The 16,940-nt window shown below is 34.5% G+C and overlaps 1 protein-coding gene across 1 annotated transcript in view; it reads right to left on the bottom strand.

Annotated features, from left to right (window-relative positions):
* Polq (DNA polymerase theta) overlaps positions 1–16,940 on the bottom strand; it is a 162,029-nt gene that overhangs the window by 75,333 nt on the left and 69,756 nt on the right. The window contains 7 exon segments of the mRNA XM_047563134.1: positions 2,910–3,153; positions 4,807–4,931; positions 5,793–5,818; positions 5,821–5,988; positions 14,534–14,676; positions 14,897–15,101; positions 16,681–16,823. Coding sequence (XP_047419090.1) covers positions 2,910–3,153; positions 4,807–4,931; positions 5,793–5,818; positions 5,821–5,988; positions 14,534–14,676; positions 14,897–15,101; positions 16,681–16,823 — 1,054 coding nt within the window.

The raw sequence follows: 16,940 nt of genomic DNA, 5'->3' as shown, positions 1-16,940 counted from the left end.
AATTGCTCCACTTACGTTCTTTTTCTAGCCCAATCTAGAATCAGGTGGTACATTTAGTTGCCCTATCTCTTTAGTCCATTTTAATTAGAAAGAGCTCCTGAGTCTGTCTTTCATGATCTTGATATTTTAAAAAGGACTTGTGAATTATTTTGGAGAATGCACCCCAATTTGTTTCTTTATGATTAAATTCATTTTCAACATTTTGGGTAAGAATATTCCAGGAGTATTGTAAAATACTGTATTGCATTCTTTAAAAATCACTGAGAGTAGATTTAAGAGTTCTCACCACAGAAAATGTATGTTTAGCCACTCCAAGATATATATGTATTTAAAAACTTCATGTTGTACATAAGTATATACAACTTTATTTGTTGATTAAAAATAAAGTCATTTATTAAAACAATTAAAAAGCAATGCTATGTCTTCATGGTATTACATGAGGCACATAATGTTGGTTTGTCCTGCTAAACAGTATCACTAATTTTGATCAATACAGGTGCTAGCCTTTCAGAAGAGACATAACCTTTGCAGCAACAACCTTACTATAAAATAGAAGCAATGTGCTTACAAATAACACTGTTTTTCAGTGAACTTTTTAAAATGGGTTCTGCCTTTAGATGCCTCCCTAAAAGATTTGGATCATTTGTGGTATGTTGTTACATGTAAAGATTCTTCCATACCTGATTTTCTTTACCTCAGGAACCATCAGTACATATTTCCAAAGGTTCTATGAAAATCAGACCCAGAGGTAACTAGCACTTTTAGAAGTTGGTTTTAAATCACACTCTAGATAGACTTCCAGCTGAAGTCTATCTAATTCTAAACCAGAGACCTCATCCTCAAATAGCTTGGGGTGAACTCTGACAAAAAAAGCTGGAGACCTTTAATCTTCAGCGTTTGTGTCCTAGCGACAGAACTGCGGAAGACTGCTGAAAATAACAGCAATGAGAAATACCAGTTAATCAGCTGGTAGCCTGACACTCAGGAAAATGACAGAAAAACAAAGTTACAAATCACAGAGCACAGCAGCAATGCATGACAGATTGAAAGTCTACACATTTTAATAGCTCTAAAATATACCACTAATGTACAATAAACTAATTACTATTAGAAGAATGACAAAGGACCTAGCTAATTTGACAAAGTTATTAAGAAAAGGTTAAATACATTATTTTAAAAGTAGAAAGCATTGTAATCCCAGCAGCTTGGGAGGCTGAGGCAGGAGGATTGCGAGTTCAAAGCTACCTCAACAAAAGCGAGGCACTAAGCAACTCATCGAGACCCTGTATCTAAATAAAATACAAAATAGGGCAGGGAGTGTGGCTCAGTGGTCAAATGTCCCTGAGTTCAATCCCTGGTACCCCGCCCCCAAAGAAAACATGGAAAAGCATATTCCAAAAATGTTTTCTTTAAATTTGTTAAACTTTTTAAATTACTAAATTATCTGAAATAAGCACAAATGTGTAGTACCCTAATGAAATAAAAATAAGACCAAAAATTTCTACTATGACACCATATGTACCCCTTAAAAACCTCAGGCACTACGAAAATCACACACCAAAACCATATGGGTTTAGGAGAAAAAAAATTGAAACAGACCACTAAAATATAATGAGCTTTACAACCAGAGAACAGATAAAAATAGTAACATGAAAAACGCTATCACAGTTAAAGTTTACAAGTGTTTGCAATTATCACTGACTCTGAGGGGCCTTCTTACTTTTAGATAGACACAGGCCCTTCTGGTAGAAAACACTTTCAAAAAGAGCCGGTGTTTATCAAACTCATAATCCTGACTTTCCTGACACCATTGCATGGACCTCCTTATAACACTCCTCCTTGGATACAGACAGCTTGCAACTTCTTCAGCATTAGGGTTCTCATCAGTGAGGGTGTAGTGAAAAGTCACATCCCAAAACACCACAAAGATATCCCAGGAGAGAAAGAGCCATAATTTGGACACAAGTCAGCATCCAGTCTAACAGAGATACCGAAACAGGTATCTCCATCGAAGATTTTCTGCCTCTTGACCTCGCCTCCTTTCTTCCCACCAAAGAGATTACCAAAGAGAACCAAAGAGATTACCAAAGATTACCAAAGAGAAACAGTACATGGAGGAGGAGATATGTAAGCTCCAAGAGGACAGCAAAAGACTAAGCCCCCATCCCTTCCAACACGTTGCAAGTTTCCACACCCTGGTTAGGACAGAAATGAGTGGGAAGAAAGAAACATTGAACTGGAGAAGAGATTGATGCTTTGATTTATTAAAAAAACATAGGTACCTGAAAATAAAACTATTAGTATCAGAAAGTAACTAAATAGCTATGAATCTGCTTGATTTTCATATTGGAATGAGTTCATATTAGAGCAAGTTCCAACAGTGGCAGTTAAAGTAATTCAGTTATTTCTTGATTATATGCTGAGTCCAGACCATACAATAAATTGGTTAAACCCTACATTCACACAAAAATGTGTCAAGGAATCCTCTTCTCAAAAACTGTTTGGAAGAACTAGTTTTCTGAAGAACATCTGCAAAGAATGCATTTTAAAATGCTCTTGACTGAAGAAAGTGTAAGATGAGCCCTGGATATGTAATGAAAATCAAAAGTCATCAAAGCAGAAAGCATTGGTATCATATTTTCATTCAATCTTTTCAGAATAGAATTATAATCCTTTTAGAAGTGACTTTTCAATCAGGCAATATTTGTAAAATACACAAAATGAAAAGTAACCTTCAAGGAGGAAAAAGTAGCCACATTTTCTTCCATTTATACCAAGTATGTCATGAGATTCAGAGGAAAATACTTTACATCATTATCATTATTTAATTTCATTATCTGTTATGAAGTGACATGACATTTCATAACCTTGTCATTTTACAACCCTATAAGTAAAGGGGCTTTCCTCACCTTTTGAAAGGCACAGCATTTTTCAGAGCCACCTCCACCTCAGCAACATCTGCTCTAGCAAGATCTGCCACAGTAAGGAAGCCAGCAGCATAGAGGAATCTGGCCCGCTGCGCATTGAGTAAGGATACTCGAACCAGGTCACACAGCTCCCTCTGAATGCCGAATGTGAGCCGTTTCTGAAACTGGGAAAGTAGTAGTTCCATGTTGTGCCAGCCCAGACGGTTGGAAAATACTGTTATCATCCCTAGATGATAGAAAAAGTGTTGAATTGATAATGCACTAATAAAAACACCATAATAAAAAAATTCCTTATACACAAATTCTCCATTTCTTTACATATACTTCTTTCATATTGTTTATGCTATTTCCTGCAGAATTGTAAGATTTAACAAGGCCCAAGGGATAAGTTAATGGAGAACAGGACCTAGCAAAATGGACAATAAATGTGCTAAACCAAATAAATGTCTCTCATTAATTCTTAAACCTAAATTTAACATTTGAAAATTAAGGCAGAGCACATAAACACAAAGAAAACAAAAAGTCCTCACACTAATCCATTCCTCTCTGCCTTAATTTTCTCTCTTCTTTCTTGGCAGTACTGGAACTAGAGCCCACTGCACTACATCCTCAGCCCTTTGTTGAGCCAGTCTTTAAGTTGCTAAGGCTGGCCTCAAACTTGTAATCCTGCCTCAGTCTTCCAAATAGCTGATATACAGGCATGCACCATTATGACCAGCTTCTTCCTCAGTTTCTTAAGAAAGAACTCTAAAAAACAGGTGAGGATCTCTTTCCACCTAGAGGAAGAAAGTTGATTTAAATATTCAAATGCTGAGAGAACTACAAAGAGTAAATTCTCTGTTACTCTCTTCAAAGAAGGCTGCCAGTTAAACAGCTATACCCTATGGAAAATAAAGCATCAGAGCAGCCAGGTGCCATGTCATTGAGTCACTTGCCTACGAGAACGTTAATCCTAAAGGCAGTCTTAGGTCTTTGATGCCAGTGAGTTGGAGAGTTCATCCCTCTTACCACCTTCTGCCCCCATCTTCCCCTCAGCATTCCTTTATATACACACACCTTCAATCACAATGAAAACTCCTGCTCATAAAAATATACGCATCTTCTAGTAGCCCAGTGTTTTTTTCCTAAGGGCTTGAAGGCCCCTTGATAAAATCAGACCCAGAATTCCTTGTTTGCCTAGCTTATAGAACATGGGTTTCATATATTGACATACCAGTGCTTCCTAAGCGAAGAGAAAATACTGCAGAAGAAAAAGGGCAATGCTAGGGAATGATATTTATCAAATTATATTACTATATTGTGTGCATGAATGAATATTTAACAACAAATTCCACCATTAAGTATAACCATAATGCACCAATAAAAAATATAGAAAGAAACAAAAAGAGAAGAGATAAATATTTATGACAGGAGTCCAGAAATTGCATTCCGTCTGACATTCTCCTTCTCAACAATATGTGTTGATTCCGTACTTTGAGTAAAGGGAGACCATTGAGAAGTTCACTTCTATTTCTTCTTTCAACAGGAAAAAGGAAGGAAGGAAGGAAGGAAGGAGGAAGGAAGGAAGGAAGGAAGGAAGGAAGGAAGGAAGGAGGAAGGGAGGGAGGGAGGGAGGGGAGGAAGGGAAATAAAAACAAACCAACCAACCAGAAAGCAGAACAATAGTCAGCAGTTTCCTAATGAACAGAGGGGGAATTAGGCCACTGGTCTAGTTAGCAGGATTACTGAGCCCAGAGGAACCATAGTTTTAGATCTCCTGATGATGACAGGGACTACATAAAATTATACCAATAGAGAGAGGCTTATAATAAAATGGAATTTGAAGTAATCTTAGCAACCTCACTCCACATCTTGAATCAATGTAAAGCCTTTAACTGACCTGCATAAACAGCAGCTGACTGTTGCAAAGATTGAATTTGTCCACGATTGCATCCATATTTCTGATTTATTTCCTTTAAAGGAATTTCACTTATTAAGTCTAATAGCACAAGACTGGTGAAAAACCTAAAAATAAATCACCAAAAGTATGGTAAGAGATCACTTATGTCTACTACAAAAGCACAATAGTGGTTGCAAAACAACTAAGAACCAAAAAAAAACATCAGAGGGTTTACACACGTCCAGGAAGATTCCTAATAGGAAATAGGCTAGTGGACAAAGACAGAAATCACTGTTTACAAAGTAAGTGTTGACATGTAGCAGTAATAAAGCAAGGAACTAATGTCAGTATACAAACTCTTTCATGTTTCAATACTGCTAACTAATTTGAAATAAGACTCGGTTCAAGAAATGCAATGGCACAGAAAATTAAAAGAAGATGATACATGGATATATCATCTAATCACATTTCAAATAAAATGAATCTGATTATAACATCTGGTTTTGATTTGAAAGGTACCAATGACACAAGTAATTCAAGTATATAAATCCTTATAAAAATTACACTTGAATGTGTTATAGATTATATTAAAAATAATTTTATTACATTTCGAAGAAGCTAAAAGACTACAAGTTTCCCCATCTGAATCTTTAGTTATCTCTTCCTAGTGGTAATGAATTACTTCAAAGGGTGCTACAAAGCATAATTCCAAGTGAATCCACAGTAATTTGACAGTTCTGATTCATATCTTCCTAAGAAAGGCAAATTGACATTCTAAAAGATCTTCATTCGTAGTGGTTGCTAAACTATAAGGTGCAAGAAGAAACTAAAATATTTATAAATTCAGTAAACACAAGAAACTGAAAATTTACTGTAGTCAGCAAAAGTCTTATTTGTTGACAATAAAATTTATCACAACAAACTGACACCTTCTGTTAGCCAGACACTGTGTTAGGTACACTGAGTCCAGGCTCCTAGATGTTTACCTTTTGTGGATGGCCATTTTGCCGGTGGCTGTCGCTCAGTTCTGGCCTCAATTTTGCCTTTCACACAGCGAGCCAAGAACCCTTCTTCAACTCCTACTAGCTCTGCCACCCTTTTCATAGAAGTTGGCAACTTTTCCCATAAACAAAAAAAATCGATACAATCAATAGTGGTCCAGTCTTCAAACATAGGTGTCACCTGAAGGGAAAAAACATCAGGCATTAGCTAAAAACTAGTGCATTACAGAGGGCTGGGGATGTGCCTCAGTGGCAGAGCACTTGACTCCCATGTGCAAGGTCCTGGGTCCAATCGCCAACACTAGGGGAAGAAACACTACTGCACTACAAAGAAACAAATTATAAATCTACAAGTACGAATTTCATAATAAAGACAAAGGTCTCGGGATTTATAAAATTTTTGATGATACCTTAAATTAAGTGGAAACAACATTTATTCACAACAACTCACCACTGATACAAAAGAAAGACACCACCAAGGATACAAACTGGATTTCATAGGTCCCAGGTCTTTAATCTTATACACATCTAATCTCAATATCACACTCTAGGTACAATCTTAAGTATTCTGCATAATTGCCAAGAAAGAATCAGTGAAAAAGAAAGAAGAGATGAGGGAAGGAGAAAATCAGTATTCAGAGTTGAATATTATCTAAAATGTCCAGGATTCAACAAAAAACTATAACACATGACAGAAAGAGAAAAATGTATTCCAAACACAGGGGGGAAATCAAAGCAAAAGAAATACCAGTGAGAGAGTCCAGATTTTAGGATAAACAAAGACTTCAAAGCAGATGTGGTAAGTATGGTAGAAGAACAGAAGAAAGCCATGCTTACACAAATAAGAGACTGCATGATGGTAATAGATCATCAAGTAGAAAGCATGCGTAAAGAGAACATTATTAAAATAAGGGTCAAATGAAAATTTACAGTTGAAAAAAACAATAACTAAAATGAACAGAGAGCGTCAACATATACCCAAGATGACACAGGAATCAGCAAACACGAAATTAGATTGGTAGAGATGATTCCAAAGAGGAAAGGAAGAATGAACAAAATCTCAGAGAAAAATGGTAAACTTTAAGTTTGCCAACATATGCACAATGAATCCAGGAGACAAAAAGGAATGGAAAAAATACCTGTAGAAATTATGGCTAAAAACATACTAAATTTGATGAAAAACATTAATATACATATCTAACAATTCAGTGAACTCCGAATAGGATAAATGCAGAGATCCATACCAAGATGCATCATAGCCAAAATGTTAAATAACTAAAAGATAAAATATTGAAAGCAGCAAGGGAAAAAAAGCAAGTCATCATATACAGTGGGAACCTAGTAAGATTAAAAGCTAACTTCTGAACAATGAGAAGACACAGTTACACTGCTGAAAGAAAACAAACCCTGTCAACCATGAATTTTACAGAAGGAAAATTGTCTTTCAAAACTGAAGACATAATAGATATTCTTAGATAAACAAAAACACAAAATTTTACTAGCATGCTTGTCTTATATACAAAAGAAAGCTCTTCAGGTTGAAGGAAGATAGCTCCAAACAGTATTTCAATTCCACACTAAAAGCAAAGAGAGTCAATAAAAGTAACTGTGTGCATACATAAAAAAAAATTATCATTGCATAATTCCTTTTTCTTCTATTGATTGATTTTTAAAAGCAACTATATCATCTCAAGAAGTGGAGAAAAGAGATGTTACCAGAACCTAGAAAAAGGCAGTGGGGGAAGGATAAAAATGATGGACCATAATAGGTGCTGGGGTACAATATATTTGACAATAACAGCCTAAAGGAGGCAGGAGGGAGCAAAGCTGCATTGGACTAAAGAAATAATAAGAGATGATAACTGAAATTCATATAAATAAATCAAAAGAAACAGTAAATAGGATGTTAATGTAACAAACTCTATATATTTCTGTCAGCTTCTTTAAAGATGTATAATGATATAAATTACAAATGATGCACTGCTAGGCTTGTAACACTTAGATTTGTAACAAGTTTAACAATAACAACAAAAGAAAAAAGGAATAGGAATAAGAGCTATCACTGATCTTACAGAAATAAACAGAATTATAAGAGAGCACTATGAACAATTCACAGTCAACAAATTGGATAACACAGATAACATGGAAAATTTTCTGGAAATAAACTACCAAAACTGGCTCAAGAAAAAATAAATCTCTATAGACCTTTAACAAGTAAAGATGCTGAATTGATCATCAAAAATTTATTCCAAAGAAAAGCTCAAGCCCAGATGTCTTGACTGGTGGCACTTTAGATAAGAATGCAATCCTTGGTGATTTCTTCTCAAAAATATCAGAAGAGGGGAAAAACATCCTAACTCATTCTGAAAACTAGTATTATCCCCAAGTCACCCAAGACATCAAGAGAAAGAGAACTTGGACCAGCATATCCTATGAATACAGATGTAACATTCTCAACAAAATAGTGCCAAACCAAACCTAGCAACATATAAAAAGGATTATGCAACATGACCAAGTTGGACTTCCCCAGAAAAATTAATTATTAGAGTATCGAGTAATCAAACACCATGTGATGTCAATAATCCAGAAAAAAACTTGACAAAATCTAACACTTCCTTAATTTGATAAAGCCAAACCGCAAAAAAAAACGCCATAGCCACATACTTAATGGTGAAAGACTTTCCCTTTAAGATGAGAACAGACAAGATGCCTGTTCTCATCATCGCTATTCCACATTTTATTGGAGGTACTAGCCAGGTCAAGTAAGCAAGCAAAAGAAATAAAGCACATCTAGATTAAATAGGAAGAAGATTAAATGGAAAAATTTCTGGAAATAAAACTACCAAAACTGGCTTAAGAAAAATAAATATCTACATAAAAATATCTATATTTGCACCTGACATGATCCTGTATACAGAATATTGAAAAATCCCAAGAACCCAACAAAATATTAGAAATAATATTTCAAATTCAATGTGTTATAGGACATAATAGCAATATACAAAAGGAAACATTTTTCTGTAACTTTAATAAATAATACAAAAAAAGAAATTAAGAAAACAATTCCATTTATAATAGATGCAACAAAAAGAAGCCTCAAAACTGTAAAATACCTAGGAACAAATTTAACAAAAGATTATAAAACTTTAAAGAAATTAAAGATTTAAATAAATGGAAAGACAACCCATGCATATGAATACGAAAACTTAATATTGTTAAGATGATAATATTTCCCAAATTGATCTAAAGATCCAAGACAATCTCTATCAAAAGTCAGCTAGCTTCGTTGAAGAAATTAACAAGTTGATCCTAAAATTCATAAGAAATGCAAGAAATCTAGAATATTTTACCATTCTAGGTTGTTAGAAAAAAATCTTGAAAAGGAAAAACAAAGTTGAAGGACAAATACTCCCTTATTTCAAAATTTTCTACCAAGGTACAATAACCAAAACAGGATAGCATAAATATAAGAATAGATACATAGATCAATCAATTAAAACTGAAAGTCCAGAATAAATCCTCATTCAGGTGGCAGGGGTGCTCTAGGGATGAAACTCAGGCCTGCACATGCTAAGCACACACTCTACCATGGAGCTGCCCCACTACACCCCAGCTCAAGCCCTCACTCTTTAGTCAATTGATTTCAACTAGGATAACAAGACAAGTCAATAGAGAAAGAATAGTGTTTTCTTTTTTTTTTTTTTTTTTTTTTTTAGTGTTTTCAACTATGGTGCTGGGATACCAGATATTCCCTACATTGTAAGGAATAAAGTTAGACACCTTCTTTACTCCAATCATAAAAACTAATCAAATGAATCATACAACTAAATGTAAAAGCTGAAACTATCACAACCCTTCAAAGGTACAAATAGGAACAAATCTTTTGACATTGGATTACTCATGAATTCTTAGCTGTCATCAAAAGTGCAAGCAACAATAGAAGACAGTTGATAAAAACTGGACATCATCAAAATTTAAAAAAAAAAAACTTTATGCTTCTAAAGACATAATCAAAAGCAAAAAGAGCTGAGCACAGTGGCACACACTTGTAATTCCAGTGGCTCAGAAGTGTGAGGTAGGAGGATCACAAGTTCAAAGCCAGTCTTAGCAAATTAGCAAGGCCCTAAGCAACCTAGTGAAACCCTGTCTCAAATTTAAAAAAAAATAAATAAAAAGATGTGGCTTAGTGGTTAAGAGCCTCTGGGTTTAAATCTGTCATAATCAAAAAAAAAAAACAAAAAAATTAAGACACTGTGAGCTTTTTAACACTGTAACAAATACCTGGGAAAAAACAACTTGAAGGAGGAAAGATTTATTTTGGTTCAGAGGTTCCAGTCCCTGGATAGCTGGATCCATTGCTTTGGGCCTCAAGTGAAGCAGAACATCATGGCAGAAGGACATGGCAAAGGGAAGCCAAAAGAGAGAGAGAAAGGAAGGAAGGGCTAGTGACGCTGTCCAGCGGAGTCAATTTGGCACGGGGGACAAAAGAGTAGCAAGGCTTGTGAATTCGGAATGGTTTATTGTAGATTCAGGAAACCCGGGGACTGGAACCTCGAACTGGAACCTCCAAGCTCAAACCTGGGGCCTCAAACTTCGAACCCCAGCGATGGAGGAGAGCCGGCTTATATCCCCTCCAGGAGGTGAAGGGTAGGGCTGACGCCAATTATGCAAAGATTAGGCGAGGAGCTAGCTGCCCAATCATGGTAAAGGTCAAAATGAGCAGGCACGATCAGGAACACTCGGGAACACCTGTGCACGCGTTGTGTGAGTGGACTTAACTGGATACTGCCAATGACAAATCACCTGGGTGTGCTCCTCACCACCTGATGTGATCAAAGCAACCTCTGGCTAGCTGCCAGGCACCATCCCTGCGCCGTCCGCATGGCATAGCCCCCAACAGGCTAGGATATAAGATATAGTCCTCCAGGGCATGCCCCCAAGGACCCAATCATTTCTACTAGGTCCTACCTCCTATAGTTCCCAACGTCTCCCAATAGTCCAAATTATTAATTCATCAAATGGATTAATCTGTTAAGATTGGAGCCCTCATGATCCAATCATTTCCTAAAAGCTCCACCTCTGTACACTGGAGACCAAGACTTGCTGGTGAGAATGTAAAATTCTACAGTCATTTAAAAAAAAAAAAAAAAAAAAAAAAACAACCAGTTGGAAGTTTCTCAAAATATTAAAAATAGAATTACCATCTGATTTAGCAATTTTGTTCCTAGGGTTATCCTCAAGAAACATACATCTACCATAAAGATGTTGTATATGAACTGTATCATAATGCAGTTGTTTAAAAAATAAATAAATGTTCAAAATCTGAGAAAATCTTCAAAATATCCTTGTGAGCCCAAAAGACTTAAACAAGTTAGAGGAACATTCATTTCCCCTGAGTAAGGCAACTCGACATGAAAAGGGAAATCCCCTCATGTTCACACACCAATTATTAATACTAACTTCAATTAGTATAATTATAATTTATTACATTATTATATTATTATTATTTATTACTAGTATAATTACTAGTGATAAAAATTTAATGATACCAATAAAAATAAACAACTCTAAATATTATGTTAAAAGGTAAACAAGCATACCTATAAACACTGAAAAAAGAAAGCAAGGAAGGGAAAACAGTTGTACCTCATAAACATATGATAAAAGCTTTTAGTTGAAACAGAGGTACTACCACACAAATCAGTCAAATTGGTTTGTTACCAGACCCCCCTCAAAAAAAAAATATATATATATATACATATATATATATAATTGCAGGTAGAAATTAGCAATACACCCAAATACAAAGGGAAATTAGTATATATAAGATAAAAGTTGTCATCTTGAATCATTGTGAATAAATGAACCTTTTAATAAATGATCCTAGAACTGCAGATAACCATTATGGAAAAAAAGAAAAAAATGAAAGAATCATATTTCAGAATAAACTCCAAATGAAGCACAGTTCAAAATAAAAGGACTACATTTGAAGAAAATATGGGAGAATTCCTTAAGGATTTCAGAGCAAGAAGACTTTCTTTTTAATTCAAAAGCTCTCAGGTTTAGCTATACTTTTTTAGAATAGTTGATACAACACAATGAGCAAAGGCAAAAAAGTGACTAAACAGGAGGAAAATACTTTCCATTTATACCACAAAGCAATCATCTCCCTACTATAAAAAAGTCCAAAAAATGCAATAGAAAAATGAGCAAAATACATAAACAATTCATTGGGAGGAGGAAGCAAACTGCCCTTAAGCATATGAAAAATGTTCAAATTTACTCATAATGTAAATGTATTATGTACATTTTAAATTAAATATAAATTAAAACTACATTCAGAAATTCTATATCTTCACAATATAATCTATTTTTATAAGGCTGTGCAAAAAACAAATACTGTCATATTTCACTGGTAAAATTGGAAAATGATACAGATTCTATGGTGGGCAATCGTGCAAAGCCAAAATCACTTGTCCTTTACTTTAGCCAGCAATCTCATACTTCTGAGAGTTTGTGCCAGAGATAAACCTTTGTAAATAACAAACACTGTGTGATGGCAGCATCGTTTGACCTAACAAAATATTGGATATAATCCAAATGTCCATCAATAGAGAACTGATTGAATAAACAACATACATGCACCCATTCAACAGTAATATAACTAAAACATAAAAAGAAAAAACCTCCATAAATTGATATGGAGTGATTTCCAAGATATATTGTTAAGGAAAACCAAAAAGAGGGTATAGAACAACGTATGTATGATGTCGTCATCTACAAAAGAAAGAAAGTGAAGAATATATATTACTGCTTGTTAATCTTTAAAATATTCAGAAAATAAAACAGAATATGCAAAGTATAAATATTTTTAACCTAAAACATAAATTTTATTTATTTACTAATAGTTTGAGCTAGAGTCAAGACCTTCCTATAAGGTCTACTAGAATTTATCATTGTTTTCTTAGTTAAGCCACACTCACAATTCACTGTCTAAGAAATCTAGTTTCTGCTTTGTAAAGAGAATTTAGAAATTAAAGATAACTGCAAAATAATCTATAAGCAGTATCCTTCTGTTTTTTCCCATGTGAAGCTTTGTAAGTTTTTCTCAGAGCTTTTATAGTTGCCTTACATATTTCATCAGCAATTTTTCTTTTTAGTAACATGCATTCAGCCTAATTTTCACAGACATAAACCCACATGAGCAAGTTTGGGAACAAATGAAACTAACTCTTGAAGGGCATATAACTCAAGCAGCAAGAGAAGTGCACACTGCTCGCCATAAGCATTCAGCATTCCAATGCCTGCCATCAGTCTTTATTTCACAGAGGGAATAGGAGTAATTAGGTGATCTAGCAAATGACTTACATAATTTTTATGGGAGAATTTACTAGGAAAAAAGTAGATAAAATGTATTTAATATTTACTAAGATGTCAAACATTCATCAAAGACTGTCAGCCCTAAGATGGGTATTATTACTATCTCCATTTTATAAATAAGGAAACAGCATCTTGAGAGAGGTTAAGAATCGATTCAAGGTATATGGTTAAGTGATTAGGTCAAAAGTCAAATTATGGCAGTCTGACCCTAAAACTCACAAATTTGGCCACTGTATGATAAATTAGACTTATTTTCAAGACCATGGTAGATTATTGGTAAGATCTTCTAAGAGAATCTTCCCAGTCACATTTTAGAGCACAGAACTTTCAGTCCATTAATTGTCCATAGGCCATTACTGTCCATGTATTACATATGTTTGTGAGAAAGACACTATCTAGACATTTCCCCTCTGCTCACTATATAGTTTTTTATTAAAGTATACTCCCTGATAAGCCTTCTTCATTCTAATGAAAATTTCCATTTTACCTCTCTTGAATTGCTTACCAAAGTGAATGTCTCTGCTCTTAATTGATAAAATTACTATTACTATCAACTCAAGTTCTTGCTAGAAAACATGACCTCAAATACTACTTTACCTAATTCTTATCAAAATTTTATCAAAATGATGTAATATAAACCAACTTTTTAAATTCCTTTTTGCATTTATTATAGAGATTTATCAAGACTATAAATCCCCAACTGTCATTTTAGGAAATAAAATGTCATTTTAGGAAAATGTCATTTTAGGAAATGTCATTTTAGGAAATGTCTCTTAGGAAATAAACATAATGCTTTGTACCTTTTAATATGGTGACTAATAAAGTTTTTCTCTCTCCTTTAGTTGTTGGAAAATTCAGAACCAAAGTTGATAAGAGTAACTGTATATGATGTAACAGCATGCCTCTTTAACTGTTCATGAGCTTTATATTATGATCTTAATCTTTAATTTTCTGATATCCCTTGTCCTTTGCTTTTCTTTTACATATTATAAAATGAGCATTTTTTATAAACGATCTCAATCCCTTTTTAAAAGGTTGGAGAAAATAGACTCAAAGGCCACTGAACATTTAGCTCATTTTAAACAATTCTCTCCTTGCCTTTGCTATTCCCATCACTAATAACCAGGTCAGGGAAAACAGACAAGATGTTCCCTAAGTATGGTTTGAAGCTCCAAGAGTCTATATATGTTTTCTTCCATTTTTCAAAAAAATAAAAGTTAAAAAGGCAGAACTTAGGGCTGGGGAGGTAGCTCAGTTGGTAAAGGCTTGCCTTACAAGCACAGGGCCCTGGGTTCGATCCCCAGCACCGAAAAAAAAAAAAAAAAAAAAAAAAAGGCAGAACTTACCAGATAGACAATATGAAGATCATTTTCTAAAACAAAACCCTTCATTGCTCTCTGGAGGTCAGCAAAAATATCTAAGGTATCAATTGGAGAAAGTGAAGAAGAAAGAGTAGCAGAACCAAGATGTGTTGGATGATACACCTTTCCTGGTTTGGGAGTGGAAAAATATAGGAGCAAAATGTTAAAAATAATATAAAATAAAACAAAACATTGTCTCTCTGTATTCCATATTAACCTTCTCAGTTCTGATAAATTTTACAAACAGAATCTTATGTAACATTGTAGACTTTTATGAACAAGATTTAAGAAAAGTGAGTACAAGAGGAAAAAGTGAGTAAATTTCAACAGAGAACTACTCATATATACCTTCTGTTCCATCACTGGCTTCTGTAATCTGGATGAATTCATTTTCTAGTAGCCACATCACACAGGCCTCGATTGCTCCAAGTTGGACAGAATCTTTATTTCTCTGAAATTCCTGCTTCCCTTCTTTCATACTTGCAGCCAAAAACGTGCAAGAAGCGTAAGTCTGCATATCTTGTGATGTGCTTGCTACACCACCAACTATTACCTGATAGAAAATGTTTAAAAACTTCTGTAAATTTTTTATAAGACATACAGGACTTCATAATATAAGAGAGTTTATTCTCTTTAAATAGTTTCAGAATCTTAGAGACTGTTTATTAACTCTTCCATCACTACACACTGCAAATATAGCTCGTACCTGCTGACAACATGAAAAGTTTTCCTTAAAGGCAGGTAGATATAATATTTGCTTAGAAACAAAAATAAATGAATCATTATCCATCTGAAATTCAGAACTAACAATACACATGAAGGAGGTAGTGATAGTTCAAGGCCATGAACCAAATCAAATGTTTTCATCTTTCCTCTAAAACATGTGGGCATATAGGAGGAATGCTACTATGAATACTTCCCACACAGAAAGGTGGGAATAAGTGCAAGAAGATATAAAGTCACTTGTGCTTTGCAGGTATTCTTTTACCTTATTATACATATGAATTTGTCTCTTGCCTTCTTTTACTTAATGTATCTTGGACACATATCATCACAGAGCTTTTTAAAGACCACACAGCATCTTTTGTCATTAGTATTAATGGTATCCTTGTTTTCCCCAATTTTTTGTTATTAACGAATGGTGCTATTAAAAATATTTTTGTACATTTAATTTAATGTAATTTCACAAATTATTCCTGGATAAAATTCCTAGATGTGAAACTGCTAGACAAATGGGTAAATGTAGTTTCAAAATTTTAGCACATAGGGCCAAGTTGCTCTCCAAAAGTTTCAGCAATGTATCAAAGTGTCTACTTTTGACATCCTTCCTGACCCTTTGTTAGCAAGCATTTTCTTTTTTTTTCCCAAACTGGTAAGGGGAAAAAAGAAAAGAATATAGGCAGAGGTACCAATATCAATAGTTCTAGTGCTGAAACCAATATAAAGGTATGCTGATATAAGCACAAAAAACATTTCTGAATCAAACTTGAAAAGCTAAACAAAGAAAGATTTTATTTTTCTGTATTATTGTACAGAATTTGCTATACAATTGTTAAATATTGTTGAGATTTTTCTGTATCGTTGTAAACTTCTAATCGGGTAGTTGTAACATGATTTTATTTTAATGTAAAAGGTATTATCTGGATGGAGGAACTGAGTACATTTCTGTCACCTTTAAGTTCAAAAAGCAATGAAGAATATCTAAAAAGTGAAAAAGAACCATCTTGCATTTGGTTTTTAATCATTGTCTTGAAGTGAACTGAGAGAGCACAGCTGAAACACCTACAGGTTCAGATTTGGAAAGGCTAAAAATATAATATGATTTAAAAAAAGAGAAAATTTTTCACATATTAGCCTGGAACAGGGGCACATGCCTATAATCGCAGCTATTCAAGAGGCTGAGGCAGGAGGATCACAAGTTCAAGGCCAGCCTCAGCAACTTAGACCCTGTCTTAGAATTTAAAAATTTTTAAAAAGGGTTGAAGATGTAGCTCATTGGTAGAGCATCCCTGAGTTCAGTTCCTCGTACAACAACAACAACACAACAACAAAAGATTTTCACATACTAAAGTCCTACCATGTTAACATAGGTGTAAAAGAGTCAACTGATAATTTATTGAACCCTCTCTTACCTCCAGAATAGCTCGTATCATACTGGCAGTTACTTCTTCGCCTTCTCGTCTTTGCAGACAGCTGCAAACAGGTTTTAGAGATCCCTGAAGTAGAGCTATGCCCTTTGATTTCTCAGAGTTCTTACAAACTAAGATGCTCTCACCTATAATCAAAAACCATATGTTGTCAAAACCCTGACACATTTCCATAAGACACCTGATAAAGAGAACTTAATTGGTCTTAGTTGTTTAAAAGGAGATAAGAGATGATAGTGGTTGTT

The sequence above is a fragment of the Sciurus carolinensis genome, chromosome 9, assembly GCF_902686445.1.
Source record: "Sciurus carolinensis chromosome 9, mSciCar1.2, whole genome shotgun sequence".
Taxonomy (NCBI): Eukaryota; Metazoa; Chordata; class Mammalia; order Rodentia; family Sciuridae; genus Sciurus; species Sciurus carolinensis.
This window is presented reverse-complemented; position numbering and strand designations above follow the sequence as displayed.